General features: G+C 42.5%; 1 protein-coding gene and 1 long non-coding RNA gene across 2 annotated transcripts in view; one reads left to right on the forward strand and one right to left on the reverse strand.

Annotated features, from left to right (window-relative positions):
• The first annotated feature begins 3,731 nt into the window (after nt 1-3,731).
• On the forward strand, nt 3,732-5,002 carry LOC141096618 (uncharacterized). The gene is made up of 3 exons (XR_012233725.1): nt 3,732-3,792; nt 3,874-4,033; nt 4,145-5,002. It is a non-coding gene; the product is annotated as an uncharacterized lncRNA (long non-coding RNA).
• A 5,344-nt stretch (nt 5,003-10,346) lies between these two features.
• USP12 (ubiquitin specific peptidase 12) overlaps nt 10,347-20,267 on the reverse strand; it is a 76,762-nt gene continuing 66,841 nt past the window's right edge. The window contains exons 7-9 of the mRNA XM_073583125.1: nt 19,768-19,965; nt 19,148-19,226; nt 10,347-18,293 (exon numbers count right to left, since the gene is read on the reverse strand). Coding sequence (XP_073439226.1) covers nt 18,192-18,293; nt 19,148-19,226; nt 19,768-19,965 — 379 coding nt within the window. The 3' untranslated portion in view covers nt 10,347-18,191. The remainder of the gene's footprint in view (nt 18,294-19,147; nt 19,227-19,767; nt 19,966-20,267) is intronic.

The following is a 20,267-nucleotide window of genomic DNA, read 5'->3' on the forward strand; positions in this document are numbered from 1 at the left end:
TTTGATGCTCATTAGGCCTCTTTCACACTTCAGTTTTTTGCCATCAGTCAAAATCCGCCAAAATTTGAAATTGGCGGATCCGCTTTTTCTTGTTGCGGATCCGCCATTTTCCCCATTGGGATACATTAGTGGCGGATTTTGACGGATGGTCGTCCGTTGCGTCCGATATTCGGCGGATCCGCAAAATTCTTTGCGGATTCTGTCTGAGGGGGACGGAGCATGTAACGTTTTTTTTCGCCGTCAAAATGGCGGATGACGGCGGATCCGCCGTTATCCGCCATGCAGTAGAATGGGCGCCTATGGGCGGCGGATCCGCCGGGATCCGCGATTTTGCAGAATCCGCCGGCAGGATCCGCAAAATCGCACTGGGCATGCCCAGAAAAAAAGATACTTTTCCAGACAGTCCCAAAACTATATAAGGTGGGCTAATTGGGCCCAGACATGCAGTGTCAGCCCGCAAGCCTGCCAGAGGACACCCACCAAGCCTGCCAGAGGACACCCACCAAGCCTGCCAGACAACACCCACCAAGCCTCTGCCACAGGACACCCACCAAGCCTCTGCCACAGGACACCCACCAAGCCTCTGCCACAGGACACCCACCAAGCCTCTGCCACAGGACACCCACCAAGCCTGCCAGAGGACACCCACCAAGCCTCTGCCACAGGACACCCACCAAGCCTGCCAGTACCAGCTCACCTACAAGTGTGAGTATACCTATTTATGACATTTCTGTGTGTGTGTGTGTGTATGGCCTGCTAGTGTGTGGTCTGCGAGTGTTGCATGTCTGTTTTTTTTTTTTTCACACTTTTTTTTTCTGTTGCTTGTGTACTGCATTTTATTTTCATACAACTGTAATTATATTGTATTTTTTATGCTGTGATTGAGTGGTGTATGGTATGTGGTGTAATTGGGCCCAGACAATCCGGCACCAGCAACAGTGAAGACACCAAGCAAGATATCTGACTGCAGCCTGATAGAAGATTGAACTAGAGCTATAAAACCTGTCTGCCCAGCTGCAAGTCTACCCACCTGCAAGACCCCTGGAGCGTGTGTGTGGATGTATGGCCTATGTGTGTGTAATGCATTTTTTTTTCTGTTGCATGTGTACTGCATTTTATTTTCATACAACTGTAATTATATTGTATTTTTTATGCTGTGATTGTGTGGTGTAAGGCCGGTTTCATATTTGCACTTTATAGCGCAGCGATGACCCGCACACGGCCGCCGCTAATCCCCGTCCCATCCGGTCATCGCCGCCTACTAGCGCACATGGACGCTTGGGATCTGCGCACCCTATGTTTAGCATGGGGTGCGCAGATGGTGCGCTGGCAGGATTTTACAGTGTGCTGTGCACTTTTGAAGGTGTGCCCTTGTGCGCCAAATGCAGCATGTTGCATTTTGTCGCGCATGGCACACCTTCAAAAGTGCGCAGCACACAGTAAAATCCTGCCAGCGCACCATCTGCGCACCCCATGCTAAACATAGGGTGCGCAGATCCCAAGCGTCCATGTGTGCTAGTAGGCGGCGATGACCGGATGGGACGGGGATTAGTGCAAATGTGAAACCGACCTAACTGGTATTGTATGTGGTGTAATTGGGCCCAGACATCTGGCAACAGCCACACTGAAGACACCGAACCAGACATCAAACACCAGCCTATCAAACTCAGCTGCAAATCTTCCACCTGCAAGACACTGTGTGTGTGTGTGTGGCCTGGCTGTGTGTTATGCGTGTTTGTGTGGGTTTTTTTATTTTATTTTCAGATTTGCAATTGCGGTGTTATTAATGAATCTGTTGTAAATTGGTGTTTTTTTATTTTTCATTTATTGTGGTATTTAAAATAAAGAGCAGAGGAGCTCCTATTTGCTGTAAAAAAATTTTTTTATAAAAAAAAAAAAATAAACTGTTTTGAAAAAATCTCCTTTTGTATCATTTAAAAAAAAGGTAAAATTAAGTTACCATAAGGGTACATTAAATTTTTGGTATACAAGTGTGGTTAAAAGTGAGATTGCAACATGAAAATAATCTGGGTATACACAGCTGAGTTTTTCAGGGAATTCAAAAACATCCAAACAACAGTGTGGGTATACACAAATTAAACACCTTCAATCACTGGTTACACTCGGTGAGAGTTTGAGGGAATGCAAACACTGGTTTACACACCTTAATCACTGGTTACACTTGGTAACACCTTCAATCACTGGTTACACTCTACACTGGTTACACATGGTAACACCTTCAATCACTGGTTACACTCTACACTGGTTACACTTGGTAACACCTTCAATCACTGGTTACACTCTACACTGGTTACACTTGGTAACACCTTCAATCACTGGTTACACTCTACACTGGTTACACTTGGTGACACTTTTTCAGGGAATTCACATGCAAAAAAAAGTGGGTTTACACAAAATACACACCTTCAATCACTGGTTACACTCGGTGAGAGATAAGGAAATCTAGACATGCAAACACTTAAAATCATTTTCTTAATACTTACAGATGATGAAGAACCAAAAAAGCAGCAGAGATGGTCAGCAAGACCGCAGAAGGGATCTTCAAAGAGAGAGCAGAAGAGAGGAACGGCGAGAGCGCAGCAGAGAGGAATGGCGAGAGCGCAGCAGAGAGGAACGGCGAGAGCGCAGCAGACACGAACACCCAGGCCGCGGCAGAGTACACGCAAGTTTCCCTGTAAGTATAAAGACCTGAAAGCTTATTATGATCGTTTGTATAGTAGCTTAACAATTATCTTTATACTTGCAGATAACTTCAGCAAGCACCACCAGCCAGGCCGCAGCGGAGACGGTGAGGCAGGCCGCAGCGGACACTATCGGACAGGACGCAGCGGAAACAGTCGGACAGGACGCAGCGGAAACAGTCGGACAGGACGCAGCGGAAACAGTCGGACAGGCAGCAGCAGAGATGGTCGGACAGGCCACCCCAGAGATGGCCAGCCAACCTTTATTTTCCCTGTAAGTATAAAGGCCTGAAAGCTTATTATGATCCTTTGTATAGTAGCTTAACAAGTGTCTTTATACTTGCAGATCACTTCAGGAAGCACCGCAGCTGCCAACGCAGCTGCCACAAACCGTAATGTCTTCTCCTGAAAGCTCCCCCTCACATCATCAGCAAGCTGAGGTAAAAAAAATTTTCTTTTTAATTTAAACTAATTTTTTTTTTTTGGGTTAAAAACACTATCCTATTATGTTTTAACAGGAAGCTGATTCAGAGGAGCTTCCAGGAGGAGACGTGCAGGGTGGAGAGACGCAAGGAGGGGGTGCGCAGAGTGTAAGTTTAGCACATACACAGATACATAATGCTACACCCAAAACAAACATTCATCACAGTGCACACACCATAACTACGCATCCATCCAAACAAAATTTTTTTATTTTTTACCACAGTCTTCAGAATCCGGTGCCCGCACGAGTGTGACTCCCAGGACATCCCAGGGTCGTCAAGGTGATGCATCTGTTGGTCGGCAAAAGGTAAGTAACCCTATTTGGATAATTGTTTAAATGAACATCATGTGTTTAAATAGAATGTAATTTTTTTTTGTTTTTTATCTTCACAGGTTTCACAGCGTGCTCCCCGGAGATATATGGATGAGGGGATCATGATAGATACAGACGAACTCATCCGTGAGGTGGAAAACCGGGAGCCGCTGTGGAACATGGCAAACCGTCTACACGCCGACCAACCAACCACCCGACGGCTCTGGGATGAGGTGTGTTCTGAGGTTATTGAGAACTGGGAGGAACTCAATGCGAGGGCCAGGGATTTTGTGCGTAAATATTACAACTTCAGTAACTTATATTCCAGCATGTGAAGTGTTGAATACTAAACCCCTTTTTTTTTTTGCTTCACAGGTGACAGGGTTATCACACGGTGGCGGTCGCTCCGGGATCGCTTCAAGAGGGACTACAACAAGGAGATGCAGACCCCGAGTGGATCGGGAGGACGCCGGGGACCCCAGTACAAGAACTACAAAGCCCTGGCGTTCCTGCGATCAACAATGGTGTGCAGAAGGTAAATATTCCCCAAACCATTTCTGTAGTAGAAATGTTTAACCATTTTTTTTCAGCAGACTTAAATTAAATATCAATATTTTTAATATACATTTTTTTCTCCTTTTTTTAGCACCATCTGCAGCACTCGGGAGTCTGCATCAGAGTTGCGTCCCTCTGGAGTGATCCCTAGTGAGACCGCCCCCGGTGACCACATCGAGGTATCCGGACCCCTCTGTACCTACCCTCTTGTCTCATCCCTCTATCCCCTCCACCAGCACTGGAGCAGCAGGGCAGACTTCATCACATGAAGCTGCTGGTGACGACTTGTTCCCTGTTCCCCACCCCTCAGACACTGCCGCAACATCTCGACCAACTTTTGGTTCTGGCCGGCAGCGTCTGAGGAGTCAGGAAAGGATGACCTTGTCTGACTGTTTGAGTCTAAACTCATCTGTCCAGCATGGTTTCCACACTTATGGACAACGGTTATCTTCTGGGTTGACCATGATCAATCAAAGTATCATGGAACTCAGAAGATACATGGAACAGATGAATTTAGAATCAAACCAGACACGGAGACATACCTTTTTTCAATCTGTTGTCCGACAAATGGAAGGTTTAAGTACTCACCAGCAGATGCGTGTGATGCAAGCCTGTCAGAATGCTCTAGTGGAAGTGCTTGCTGAAGCATCTCATCCTACCCCCGTCCATCCTTCCCCCGTCCATCCTTCCCCCGTCCATCCTTCCACCACCATCCATCATACAGCCGTCCCTCCTCCTACCACTCCCTCTCCTTTCTCTAGTTCCCCATTCCATTCTTCCCAGTACCTACCTTCCCCATTGCATTATACCCCAATGCCCTCACCATACCCACCCCCACATACACCTTCAATGTACCCACAAACCTCGTCTGTCCATCCACTCCCGTCCCAACCACATGTGTTAAACCCCCCTTCCACTTCTGGTCCTCACCAACTCCCTCCCCAGTCCTCTACCCCACCCCTCGATGTGGTCAACCCTGTTAACCCCTCCAATACTATCTCCACCCAACATTATCACACTCTGTGATGTTTTCTTATATAAAAAAAAAAAAAATTACAAAAAAGGTAATATATACCAAGAAAAAAAAGTAAAGTTACAAAAAGTAATATATACCAAAAAAGTTACAAAAAAGTTAATATGTACCAAAAAAAAAAAAAAAAAAAAAAAAAACTTACAATATTACAAATTCAGAAATAAACTTTTTTTTTTTCAAAAAACTTTATTGTGTTGTTTCTTTTTTGCTTCTTTCTTTTGAAATATTCAAATTACACCAGTTGTGTAAAAGGTAAACACAACACTTGGTAACACAACACACAACAATATTTCACAGTACATCGGTGGTGTACAAGGTACAAAAAAACACTTGGTAGCACAACATTTGGTACCATTTCAAAGTGTGAAACGCTTGGTACACAACACTTGGTAAAATTTCAAAGTGTCACATTTTATGCTTGGTACCCAACAATTGGTAACACTGGTAAAACTTTATGCTAGGTACCCAACAATTGGTAACACTGGTAAAACTTAAAAAAAAAAAAAAAAAAAAAAAATTGGTAAACCAAATCACATGGTAACATTGCTTGGGAAAACCAAACACTTGGTAAAATTTCAGTTAAAAAAAGAAAAAAAAAAAAAGTTACTCACAATTGGTATAGAAAATTATATCATGTCATCTTGCCAGTCCACTTGTCCCTCTGGTGTCACAAAATAGTCTGCAAAGGTGTCCCTGATTCTTGCCACTGAGCCAGTACTCCGAAAAGTTTGCTGCTCATAATTCCACAAGGTGGTTTCAGACAGATTTTCATCGATGGAAACTGGTTCCTTTGAAAGGACAAAATTGTGCAGGATTACACAGGCCTTCACCACCTCATCCACAGTCTCTGTTTTCATTTTCATGGCTGTTAACAGGACTCTCCATTTGGCAGTTAAAATTCCAAACGCGCACTCCACCACTCTGCGCGCTCTAGTTAACCGATAGTTATAGATTCTTTTCCGGTGTGTTAATCCACGACTACCGTATGGTTTGAGTAGGTGTTTAGAAAGCTGAAAAGCATCGTCGCCAACGCACACAAAAGGCATTGGTGGGCCTGTTGTTCCAGGGAGTGGTCTTGGAGGTGGGAAGTTAAAATGGTCTCCATACAAGCGACGGCCCATGGAGGAAATCTTGAAATACCTGAGAGTCATTAGAACGACCGTATGCACCAATGTCCACGGCAATGAATTTGCAGTTTGCATCCGAAATGGCCATAAGCACAATAGAAAAGTATTTCTTATAGTTGTAAAACTGTGAACCAGATCCCATAGGTTTCACAGTCCTGATATGCTTGCCATCCACGGCACCGATGCAGTTTGGAAACTGGCAGATTTCTTGAAAATTCTCTGCAATCTCCAGCCACCTCTCCTGTGTTGGCTCTGGGATGTATTCCTCCTGTAGAGAATCCCATAATGCCCAGCAGGTTTGTTGTACAATTCCAGCAATAGTGGAAATCCCAATCCGGAACTGGAAATGGAGGGAGGTGAAGGATTCTCCAGTTGCCAGGAATCTGTTAAAAAAATTGAAACAGTAAAATTAATACAAACTACAAGCCATAACATAACAATAAAAGCATGCAGAATCTGAAACATTTTAAAAGGTAGATAACTTACCGAAGAGTCACCATCAAACGCTCCGCTGGTGATATAGAAAACCGCATTTGTGTGTCCCTTCTCCGGATTTGTTCTCCAACACGATCCACCAATATCTCAAAGAATTCCAGCCGCATGCGCACGTAGTTGAAGAACTTGTGCGGATTATCCCTCAATTCCAGGTACAATGTGGAAAAAACGCCACGGGTAAACCTCTGCGCATTAATGGGATGAATCCACTGGCGCCGTCTCCTCATACGCAGGATTCGCAGTCTTCTTTTCTCCCTCTCTAGAGCAATAATTGCCAACCGATTCAAGTGAAGATCCAATTCCACACAGAAGCTGTCAATACTCGCACTAACTCCTTCCATCGCTGCCACTAGCTCTAAAACCTTTCAAAGAAATTGTATCACAACACCCTAGATATATTTCTCCCTAGTTTCCAGCATCCAATCACATTTGAGAGCATTTTCCAAGAGCGAATCATATTTGGGAGCATCCCATTTTGGAGGTGTGGAAAAACTGATCCGCAAGAAAACGGATCCAACGGATGTGAAACCGGATGCAAGCTGATGGAACGGATCCGTTTTGGTGAGGATCCGCACTAAAATCGGTATAGCGGATCCTTTAAAAAACGGATCCGTTCCATCAGCTTGCATCCGTTTTTACACATTTTTTTGCGGATCCGCCAAATTCAAATTTTGGCAGATTTTGACTGATGGCAAAAAACTGAAGTGTGAAAGAGGCCTTAGGCATCAGTGACATCACAACATCGTTGGGCCAATGCACAACATGCCATTTGAGTCCTAGTGAGCACTGGAGGCTCTCAAGAGTGAATTCAGATGAGAGAAATGGAAAAAGAGAGTTAGCGCAGGACCGAGCGGAGACAGGAGAGGGGCGAGAACAGTATAATTTTTTTTTAACCATCTGTTTATTATGCTCTGCAATCTGGAGAGACATCATAGATGAATTAAAAGGATTTTTAACAGTAATGCATTTTCATCAAATCCATTTGCAGCAAATCAAATTTCCACGCCGAATTAGTGAATCTGTTGAATCGAATTTTAGCCGTTTCACTTCTTTCTAGTAGGCCGATAAATAGATACTAAGATAAGGAGTATAGAGATAGATTTTTTTGTGGTATTTATGAATATATTTTAATATAGTTTCCCTACAGCTCTACTGAAGTTCTAACAATATAATACCCTCAAAGCCCCCCAATACCAGGTATAATTCTACACAATGTATGATGTCTCCACAGCTCCCCCATTTGCACAATTATGGCCCACAGCTGCTATGTACACAGTATAATGCTCGTCATACTGTATGATGATACCCAACTACACTAATCCCAACACTGTATAATGCCCTCAAAGCCCCCTTTTCTCAGGATATCCCCTATACACTGTATGATGCCTCCATAGCTCCCCTATGCATACTGTATCATGGTCCTACAGCTCCTCTATAGACAAAATGCACCCCACACTGTATGATGCCCCCCACAGTAGTCCTCACACAGTATAATGCTCCCCATACTGTATGATGCCCCCCATAGTCCTCACACAGTATAATGCTCCCCACTGTATGCCCCCCACAGTAGTCCTCACAGTATAATGCTCCCCACACTGTATGCCCCCCAGTAGTCCTCACAGTATAATGCTCCCCACACTGTATGCCCCCAAAGTAGTCCTCACAGTATAATGCTCCCCACACTGTATGCCCCCCACAGTAGTCCTCACAGTATAATGCTCCCCACACTGTATGCCCCCACAGTAGTCCTCACAGTATAATGCTCCCCACAGTAGTCCTCACACAGAATAATGCTCCCCACACTGTATGCCCCCCACAGTGGTCCTCACAGTATAATGCTCCCCACAGTAGTCCTCGCACAGTATAATGCTCCCCTCACTGTATGCCCCCCACAGTAGTCCTCACAGTATAATGCTCCCCTCACTGTATGCCCCCCACAGTAGTCCTCACACAGTGTAATGCTCCCCACAGTAGTCCTCACAGTATAATGCTCCCCCCACAGTAGTCCTCACAGTATGCTCCCCACACTGTATGCCCCCAAAGTAGTCCTCACAGTATAATGCTCCCCACACTGTATGCCCCCAAAGTAGTCCTCACAGTATAATGCTCCCCACACTGTATGCCCCCCACAGTAGTCCTCACAGTATAATGCTCCCCACACTGTATGCCCCCACAGTGGTCCTCACAGTATAATGCTCCCCACAGTAGTCCTCGCACAGTATAATGCTCCCCTCACTGTATGCCCCCCACAGTAGTCCTCACAGTATAATGCTCCCCTCGCTGTATGCCCCCCACAGTAGTCCTCACACAGTGTAATGCTCCCCACAGTAGTCCTCACAGTATAATACTCCCCCCACAGTAGTCCTCACAGTATGCTCCCCACACTGTATGCCCCCACAGTATAATGCTCCCCACAGTAGTCCTCACACAGTATAATGCTCCCCACACTGTATGCCCCCCCCACAGTAATCCTCACACAGTATAATGCTCCCCACTGTATGCCTCCCACAGTAATCCTCACAGTATAATGATCCTCACTGTATGATGTCCCCCCACAGTATAATGCTCCCCACACTGTATGATGCCCCCCACACTGTATGATGCCTCTCACAGTAGTCCTCAGTGTATGATGGTCCTGAGCTTTCTTTAAGCAGTATGATGCACCCAAAATTGTATGATGACCGCCAAAGAAAATTCTCACACAGCATAAAGCCGCCCACATTATATTATTCCACCCAAAGCTTACTTTACACATTATAATACCCCCTACATTGTATGATGGTCAGCACAGTAGCACACTTGTTTTATGCCACCAGTCAGGCACAACATGGGGGGTTGTGGGGGACAGGGCACCTGGGCTGTAGGTACATCATACTGTATAGGAGGCAATGGGGGAACATAACGGGGGGCTGTGGAGACATCATACTGAATAGGGGGCTGTACCGTTTAAGGGGCTGTGGGGACATTATAATGGGGGCTTTGAAGAAATCATACCACACCATATAAATAAATCGACTGTGGGGAGACATAATACTGTATATAAGTGGGGGACATTGATGCAAGGTCGGTCGCTATATGATGGTAATATCAGTGTTGGTCTTTGTGTAGACTTATTTTCAGGTCATCTGCCGAGGTGCCATTATATCCACAATATCAGTGTGCCACCGTAGTTGTAATCAGGGTTACCAGTTAGGGGCCCACTCAGATGTTTCACTGCCCTGAGCTAAACCCTTAGCTATGCCACTGGCTATATCACACATCATCTAAATCCTTCAGTAGTCTAGTTTTACAGAGTGGGGAAAAAAAAAAAAAAAAAAGGAGGGTCCAAGGCGGCGGCAATTGCAAAAGTTTTTCAATAACATTTTTCATTTAAGAGGGTTATTCCCATTTATGCCATATCCTAGTGTATCAATTTTTGTAATTCCCATTAGAAGTGAATAGAAAAAGCTTGGTATGTGTGGCCACCCTTCTATTTCCAAGGGTGCCCGAAATGGTGGCCTGTGTCAGCAATATTTTCACACACTTGGGACTTTCTATATGGGCATTTTCTAAAAGCAATAGAACAAGTTGCAGGATTTCACCTGGAGGTGGACACCGAAGCATTCGGCCGACAGTAAAAGGACACACAGATTTAAGAGTTTGTGTTGCTTTACACTTTTATTTCTTTAGAACAGGAAATCATAACAACACAACTGGTTATTTCAAGCAAGCCCTTTAATACACCCGCCAAACATCTATAAATCTGTATCAAAAGTGCAATGTTTTATAATTTATAGGTTGTTTAATACATCTAGTATGTTAACAAATAACATACATATTTAATAAATTTTTATTCTTCCCCAATATACAAAATAATGAACTGCTGTTTAAATTGACAATTATATAGTTACACAGCAATCAGTTCCACTATTTACAACAGAAAATTCCTCTGTCTTGCCTACCCCTAAAAAATATTTGCTTCATATGTTGGTCATTTTGCTTGGTTAATATAATTTATTTTTTTTTTTAATTTTAATAAATTGCTAAAATTCTGATATTAACATTTCAAGATTTTTTTTTTTTTTCAGCTGCACTAGAAGTAGAAAAGAAAAACAAAAAAAAACCCAAACAAACTCCGAACCATCACCTTTGAATAAAAAAAAAAAAAAAAAAAAATTACACATTTATGAAATGGGCATCAAAAGTAGTAAAAAATAAAAAAGATCCCTATAAACACTTATTCCACAAGCTTAACAAAAATAACGTTCACCGTTTTATTATAAAACCTTGGCTTTTTATTCTAGTCAATAAAAGTTTCATTTAAAGTTGGTTTTAAACATCGATATTGGCTGTAATTGGAAAATATCAAATTTTTAAATATTTTTTTATTTTTATTTTGTGTTTTTTTTACCAAGAGTTTTAAGGGTTTCTTTGGCGTTTGTTTCAAAACGCAGCATATGTCAGGTGTGGGGTTTTTTTTTATGCATATTTAGGCTATGTTCTCAAGCATTTTTTGGTGAGTTTCTTAGGCTGGTTTCACATTTGCGTTTTTTTTCGCGGTAATTTAGCGCTAAATAGCGCATGCGTTTTTTTTTCCTATACTTTGCATGGGATGCGCTTATGTGCGCATACACATGCGTTTGTACACGTTTTACCGCGCATGCGTTTTTTTGCGGTATGCGCTCGGGCGCACAAAATGCAACTTGTTGCATTTTTTGTGCGTCCGATTTGCCTCAAAAAAACGCATGCGCGCGCAATGCGTTTTTTTACAGCAAGACACCCAATATAAGTCTATGGGTGCGCATATGTGCGCATTGGCATGCTTATGTATGCGTTTTTTTGCACATGCGTTTTTTTTTTGTTAACCATGGAATTTAGGGGTTTGGGTTACAGTTAGGGTTAGTTAAGGGGGTTTAGGGTTAGGGTCAGGGTTAGGGTCAGGGTTAAGTATGGTTTGGTTAAGGGTTAGGGTCAGGGTTAGGTATGGTTTGGTTAAGGGTTAGGGTCAGGGTTAAGTATCGTTTGGTTAAGGGTTAGGGTTAGGGTTAAGGTTAGTTAGGGTTTGGGTTAGGGTTAAGTATGGTTTGGTTAAGGGTTAGGGTCAGGGTTAAGTATGGTTTGGTTAAGGGTTAGGGTCAGGGTTAGGGTTAAGGTTAGTTAGGGTTTGGGTTAGGGTTAAGTATGGTTTGGTTAAGGGTTAGGGTCAGGGTTAGGGTTAAGTATGGTTTGGTTAAGGGTTAGGGTCAGGGTAAGGGTCAGGGTTAAGTATGGTTTGGTTAAGGGTTAGGGTTAAGGTTAGTTAGGGTTTGGGTTAGGGTTAAGTATGGTTTGGTTAAGGGTTAGGGTCAGGGTTAGGGTTAAGGTTAGTTAGGGTTTGGGTTAGGGTTAAGTATGGTTTGGTTAAGGGTTAGGGTCAGGGTTAGGGTTAAGTATGGTTTGGTTAAGGGTTAGGGTTAGGGTTAGTAAAGTCATGGTTTGGGTTAGTGTGAGGGGCCACCTAATGTTGGAAAAAAACGCAAACGCGGTAAAAACGCACTAAAAACGCATACAAACGCATAAAAACGCTGCGTTTTTTTCATGCATGCTCATAAAAATGCTTGAAAAAAACGCAGCAGTTGTATGCTTTTGTATGCGTTTTTCAATGCTTTTTTTGCGGGAAAAACGTGCTGCAAAAAAAAGCAAGTGTGAAACAGGCCTTACCCTGTGGATTATAAAAAAAAAAATTAAAAAAAAAAAAAAAATGCAATAACCCATTTTAAATTAATGGGTGCTGAAAATCTGCAACGTCAGAAAGTCACCAAAAGCTCAATGTGGGAACGTAGCCTTACAAAGTCTCAATAAGAAATGAATGTATAATATATATATATATTATACTTGCCAAATGCTTAAAATTCATAGCGTTACTTCTAAAGCCTGAAAGATGGCAAAAACGAATAAAACTAAAAAAGGTCAGTTGCTTAAAATTAATGGAACACTTCAAAATAATATCTATCGAGTAGAAGGCAGGCATTCTGAAGTCAGCTTAGGCTTGTCAAGTAAACTTAACCTAAATGGGCTATTTGGTTTAATAGAATTAAAAAAAAAAAAAAAAAAGGGATTCTCTTGCCTCCCAGAAACAGCGCCACCTTATCCACTAGGCTGTATCTGGTACTGCAGCTCATCATTAAATGAAATAGATCAAGGCAGCAGTCTAAAGACAAAACAAAGATGTTAGTGGCAATGTTTGTGGACACTGCCTTTTAATTGATGCCCTGTTCACCTTGTTTTCAAAATTCTGATGTTTTTCATAGCAGAACAGTGTAGTCTGTAGAACGGGTCCATGTCAAAAACTCCAGACCCCCATCATATTTGTCAATGCAAAAAATCCATTAGCGATTCCAATGTAACTAAAAATGGTTGCGTCATGGCCAATTTAAGAATGTGGAGATCATATCAATCCAATAGAACTTTAAAGGGCTCACCGACAGATTTTTACACTTGACATGGATAAGTTAGTGTGGAGCGGAAAAAAAAACCAAAACAAAACTTTGACCACTGAAGCCTGTTGTGCTGCCAGTCCAAGACCGGAAGTAATGACCAAAAGTGACTGGATCGGTGCTTCCGCTCTGGAGGAGACTGCAGCATAGCAGATTCCAGGGGTATCTCTTTTCACCCCTTTCTCTAGGCTGGATTCCTCCTGTCAAGTGTAAACAATAACCAGTGAATCCCTTTAAAAACAGAGAAACATTTTCATAAAAACTTTTTTTTTTTAAGCATAACCTACAGTATGGAATGGAGAAAAAAAACAAAAAACCCAAAACCATAAGCAGTCAGTACAGATCTATGAGGAATGAAATGACAATCTAAAAAAAATATATATACCATATATTTTTTGTTCTGATCAAGGTCTATCTTAGAACATTGGGCAGATTTCTCAATTTTTTTTTTAAGCATTTTCAAGAAGTGACACGTGTGTCAGACAAGTGGTCGAGGTTTCCAAGCAAGACTCGCTTACTAACATTTACTGCCATTTTTTTTTGCTACCGTTATGGGTGAAGTCAGACGGCTGTGTAAATCGGACCGGGATCGGAACGCAGTGCTCAGACTGGCCGGCGGCTATTCAATCCCAAGTGTGACAGCTGCACAGAAATACATGAAGCTGCCACGCTCGGGTGGGGAGAGCTACCGGCCAGTCCATGCACTGCACTCCAATCCCCGCCCAACTGCATCCTAAAAGTGGTAAAAAAAAATAATCCAGAAACAGCAGGTGTTTTAAGCCCATGCACTACTGCGACTAGTAAACTGGTGTGAACAGGGATTCAGCAGCCATTCATATTAATCTGCCTTATGACTTGAGAACCCCCCTCATAGACATAAGATTTTCATTGGTCAGACCCAGTGATTTTGGTGGGATTGGCCAAGCATGTGTATGGAGACCTGATGACTTTCCAAGAAAAGCATTTGGCATGTAGAATTATAAAGCATGATCCTTAGGTTCCCGCAAGAATTTTTCATTTTTTTTTGGGGGGGGGGCGCGTTTCACTTGGCTTGTTGGGTGAGATTGCCAACCAGGTTTTAGCCCCCCGATACATCAGGTCTATGGGCAGATCTATATGACACACCAAAACAAAAGTACAATTCCTCTTTAAATACAAAAAAAATTACGTATCTAGGCCAAATGACACTTAAAAATGAAAAAAAAAAGATCTGAAAAATAGTAGAAAATCCAAGATTTCTACAAGTTTCCGAGATGGGTGTAGATTATTATCACCACTTGCAACAAGACTGTCTCAGCCTTATCGGAGATGCTAGAAGCCACTTAGCGCTACACGTAGTTTAAGCGCGGTCTCCAATATGCGGATGTGCCAGAACTACGACTCCTAGCATCACCAGTCATTAGCTGTCCGGGCGTGATGGGAGTGGCAGCTTCCCAACAGCTGGGGACAACGGAGCGATGACCTTTCCGAGCACCATTGCAACAAAACAATAGCCACTGGGCCGTTCCTGAGCCAATGCAAGTGTTATCAGAAGAACTAGCAGCAGTGATCTCTACCATCACACAAACTTCGCCGGATCTTACTGTAGAATTTTCCATCTTTAGTAAATACGGCCTGTTCTCCGACAGGCCAACATGTCCTCTATTTACAGCACAATCCTCAAAATCTATGGTATAAAGGGTAGAAAAGAAGGATCGGGAATTGCGGGATTACCGGGGCGGACCAAGAAGCACAGTCTCCGACTTTTCTAGCCAAGCTACATTCAAACATGGTCAGACTAAACGGGAGGATCGCGGACAAACAGTTTATCACCCAAAAACATGGTACTGTCCTACTAGTACCACATTAGCTTTAAATTAAAGGCCTGAATTGGAAACAAAAAAAATTCTTTTTTTTCCCTCGAAATGGTGCCATTATTATAAAGGAGTAGTGTCTGTTAATGCCGTTCATCCCAAGTTGTAATACCAGAAACGGCCCATTGGCAAGAGTGGCGCTGCGTTTTACGTGCGATCCACTTTTTCTCACTTAATCGCGAGTATTTGGGGGCAAAAATTAACATTAGCAATGAATATTTTGCAGGGTTTAGATTCTACAGGCTCTTTGTTTCCCTGCACATTGTTGTCTGTTGAAGGAGTTAACCAAGTATCATCAGTGAGCTTGTTCTAAGGGAGAGTCTTTAACTCTCTTCTACCGATTACATAACATGCCGCGTACCTTGCAGCCACCAGTAGAGGGAGCTAGTGACTTCCTGGCATACTATTTATATATTGTACTCAATAATGTGACTGTATGCAGTGAGCTCCCCCTAGTGGCAGCTTCAAGTAGCCGGCATGTATGTCTTCCATGTTGGATTTGGAGCGCTTTATAAGAAAGAAAAAAAAAAAAAGCAATAATGCAACTCTGCTCGCTATAAAGAACTTGGGACCTAAAACAACATGTGCTCGGGTGCTAACCGAGTGTCTTCAGCGTGCTCGAGAAATATGTTCGAGTCACCGCGACTGCATGTCTCGCAGCTGTTAGGCTATGTGCACATGTAGTTTTAGGTGCTGCGGATTTGGAAAACTCTGCAGGTGAATTCTCAGGTCAGAATACCTGCGGGTTTACACCTCTACAATGGAGAAGGTGTGAAACCGCTACAGATTCCACACAAAGAATTGACATGCTGCGGATTTGAACCCGCAGCAAAACCGCGCGGAAAAATCTGCAGCATGTGCACAGCGTTTTTCAGTTTACCATTAAAAACAATGGTACTGTACAACGCACCTAGATCTGCTGCGGATCCGCAGCTCCTGAAACGCGCAGCAGAATCCGCAACGTGTGCACATAGCCTTAAACAGCACAACACATGCGGGGATTGTCTGTTTCTTAAGCAATCCCTGGCATGTGTAGTTGTGACTGTCGAACAGACGAGAGACATGCAGATACTCCATAATTGTAATATCAAACGGGAATACAAATATTTAGTGAAACGTACGTCGGGGGGCTGTGGCAGATCCTCTGTAAATGTAGACAACCTGTAGAACACAAGGAGATTTACAAGTGGAGGAATATACAGATAATGTGCAGGTACATAATAGCGTTATTATAACAGGGGTGTTCGGCTTTCAGCTCTGCAGCCATAGTGAGCAGACAGCGGATGTGATGACGGCTGACAGCTCGGACTTTGGTACATAATTCAGCATAGAAACAGCATCTCACAATGAATAAAGCGTAATCCAGAACATGGCAGACACGTCTCCATCCGTCCTTTAGCCTGGTTACACATGACATTCCCTGTGTTCCAGACCCAATGTATCACAACCTCACAGGCATGTGTGTATATACATCGCACATACATGTGCATATGCACCATAAAACTCAAATAATCCAGTAATTCCTAATTATATTTGCCGATTATTGTAGCACATTAGATATTAGCAATATATTTTGTGCTGATCAACAACCCACAAAAACGTTGGTATTTTTGATTTTAACATTTTATAACTTTCTAATGATCAAAATAGAAAATAATTTTGTATCCACTAATTCCTGTTAAAAAAGCATAAGGAAATGGAAAGGTTTGTTTCAGTAAAAAATGGTAGTCCTGGTGAAACAAAAAAAAAAAAATAAATAAAATAAACCTAGTTATTCCTCCTGGAAACAAACCAATTGTCAAATCAAGGGTTTCCGGTCTAATCCCATGTGGAATTTGGACCGGTGTGGTCTTCACTTCTGCACTTGGCATCCTGGGGGTCCCTGGGTCCCGTGGTATCATGACAAGTGTCACAAAGCTGAATCACAAGAGCCGCCCAGGATGCCGGACTGAGGATGTTGGGAGTAGATGTGGACAAGCCCTTGCACCGGAAGACTTACCAGTAGGCCAGGTTTTTGCTCAACTAAAACGGTCGGTAGTGATTTCACAGGGACAAGGGGCTGGTAACGTTCATATATTTCCAGGAGGAGTAACTGAGGAACAAAGAAAGACCCAGTTTTAAGAAAAACGTGCTCCAGAATTGGGGAATAGAAACTTTTCACTAAAGCAGATGCGCGACCTGACTGGTCCTCTCCAATGCCGGATGTAAAGGAATTTTCTTTTTGTGTGGGATATACAAACATTTTCAATCACTGTGACCATTTATCATGTTCCTTTGACCAATAAATTAAGCAAAAATTTACATTAAATTTAGTGACTATACTCTGAGCGGAATAATAAAGAAAAAAAAAATAAATTCAACTGTAGACACCAAAAGGTCAACATTTGTGCGAAAATAAATTATTACCATATCTGGTGCCTCCACCCCTCCTCTACAGAAAAAAAAAAAAATTTAGAGGGGCGATGACAGACACCCATCACTAATCCCAAAGCTTATCATCTGAGCATACTGTATAAGCTTCTCCAGGCACTCAACAGCCTGACTCGGTCTCTACTGTCCTTTTAAAGAAAGGCAATTGCGGTTGCAGGGCGCAAATATATATAAATATATATCTATTTTTTTTTTTTCATCTTTTTTTTTTTTATTTTACAGCGGCTTACGTTTTTATTTTTCGATTTTGCTTGTGGTGGAGAATGGACAGTGTGGAAACGCACAGGCTTCTGGTTGTGACTTCAGGAACACTCCACGTAGCTTCTAGCTAGCTAAAATAATGACCGACGACAAGAATCAATGACTGGAGGTCCGAACCACCAACGGTGAAGACCGCCTGCGTTCTCGTTTTTCGCAGTAGTAGTGATGGGACTTTATGGTGAGCGTGATTCCTGAGAGCAAATAAATCAATTCTTGTGATATGAGTGTTCTTTTGTTTCCTTGATCCATGTTCTTTGCTTCGGCGTGTGCAAACTGCGCTAATGCCCCCCTGAGCTCCCAGTACTCCAGGCTTTCCTCTTCTCATCTGTAGTAGCAGATACATATATACGTCACCTGTACACATATATCTAGCCGTATATGTGTCTGTATGTATACACATCTAGTGATCAGTGCTTTCTCCTTGTTCCAGCTGTACGAAGAAGAAGAAATGAGGCAGAATGTATGTCTTTGTCACAGTTCTCATTTAGTCTCGAGACTGGTAGAAGAGAATATACCCAGATTCAGAGTTTTTGGAGATGTCTGACGTTAACCCGTAGAATTCCTCTATCGCTTGTGCATCTATTTTCTGCAGAAGTTAAAAAAAAAAAAAACACAACAACATCATGGGAATTTAATAGACAGCTCTAAAAAGTGATTTTAACAACTACACAACTAAACAAATTAAATAAAAATTGTTATCAGTGAATTTTTTTTTTTTTTTACTTTGAAGCTAAAAAAATTAAACAGGCAGATAGTTGCTAACTACCTTCTTGTTGCACCAGGCAGTGAATCAGAGTGATCACTGACCGCTCCCTGCAGGCTTCCCGCATTTAGGAAAAGAATCCGCTGACGCGCTGTGCCGCCAGGACCAGTCTGTGACCGCGCTGTGCCGCCAGGACCAGTCTGTGACCGCGTTGTGCCGCCAGGACCAGTCTGTGACCGCGCTGTGCCGCCAGGACCAGTCTGTGACCGCGCTGTGCCGCCAGGACCAGTCTGTGACCGCGCTGTGCCGCCAGGACCAGTCTGTGACCGCGCTGTGCCGCCAGGACCAGTCTGTGACCGCGCTGAACTGGAGTGCAGAAGCCAAATCTCTGTTCTCGTTCTGTAGCAAGGCAGTTTTCTGACAGCGGTCACAAGCATAGAACAATTGTCAGAAAGCCAAAAAGGGATCAGCAGAGCAGCAGTGCTGGAACACTGGAGGGTTCAGCAAGTAATGCCTCGTACACAGAGGACTTAAAAAATAAAACCCTCGAAATATAAATGGCAATAGGTTACTGGATACCTTTTATACAAAACAGGTGTACATATTCATTAAAAGAAATTCCTTTTTTTTTTTTTTTTTTTTTTTTTCAGAAATTCTCCTCTCAAGAGTTTGATGATCAGAAAGGAATATGAAAAATAAAGTGCAAACTTAATTTAGTTTCTCTGGAAATTACTTACCTCTACAATGTCATCATCAAACAACAGCCAGAAGTCGTGGCTCTTCACTATTGCAATATAATGTCCCCTGTTTGGACCACTGTTAAAATATGGGGTAGAGAAAAAAAGAAACAATGCATTTAATATCAAAGAGTCTGACAAAATCAGTAACTTTACTGCTAAATATAAGTCTACAATTGCATTAGAAGATGAATAGAGCCACGTCTGCTCTCCTTGCACTATGAGAAAGACCGCCTCAAATTATGTGCACATGGCACCGATTTTTAGGCAGAAGCCCATCTAAAAAAACAAAAAAAAAACAAAACAAAACATACATATACACTGCAATGCCAAGAAGACTTGATGTGCATATGATCGGTCTTCTGTAATTTTTTTTTAATTTAACCACATCTAGCTTTGAAAGTGAAGAGGGTAGAAAAAAGTGACAGGTCCATTCTTGAGGCGGCTCCGGCTTGGGAGCCGCTTTGGAATGGACGCCCCTTTGATGCGTAGTTGAAATCTTTGGAAATTGCACAAGTCACAACTCACCATTCTAGATGGCAAACAAGGTCTAAAATTATTAGGAGAATATGGAGAAAGTATGAACACCACCACAAGATCCTTACAGGACGCACTCCTACCTTCCACAATGGACAACCACAGCGACAAGGTCATACATTCTGTCTGGGTTGGTGGCATCTCCCGATGTGTTAAAAAGTCGAAGCTCTAAAGGAAAAACTACTCGGTAGGAGAGCTTAGTATATCGATGCAGCTGGTCCATGTATTTGAACCTTTTTAGGTGAAGAGCTAAAATCATAGGCAGCTTTTTTACTTTCATCCTGAAATGGACAAATACAACACAATTAGATAAGAGAACAATCATCTGGACAGTAATGGTTAACAAATGTGGCAAGAAATGATAATCGCCAGAGTCTGTTCTGTCTTCCTTTACCTCCAAGAGCTACAATTTTTTAGATTTTTTGGCCGACATAGCCTTTTTTTTTTTTTCTTTTTTTTTTTTTTTGAGGGCAGAGTTGTAATTTTCAACATTCACTGTACCTTCTAAAAAGTACTGAAAATTGGGGAAAAACTCCATAAGATGTGAAAAAAGTGTAAAATATATATACATAAAAAATAAAGG

Source organism: Dendrobates tinctorius, unplaced genomic scaffold (genome assembly GCF_039654945.1).
Source record: "Dendrobates tinctorius isolate UK_male_01 unplaced genomic scaffold, ASM3965494v1 ptg000075l, whole genome shotgun sequence".
NCBI classification, from domain to species: domain Eukaryota; kingdom Metazoa; phylum Chordata; class Amphibia; order Anura; family Dendrobatidae; genus Dendrobates; species Dendrobates tinctorius.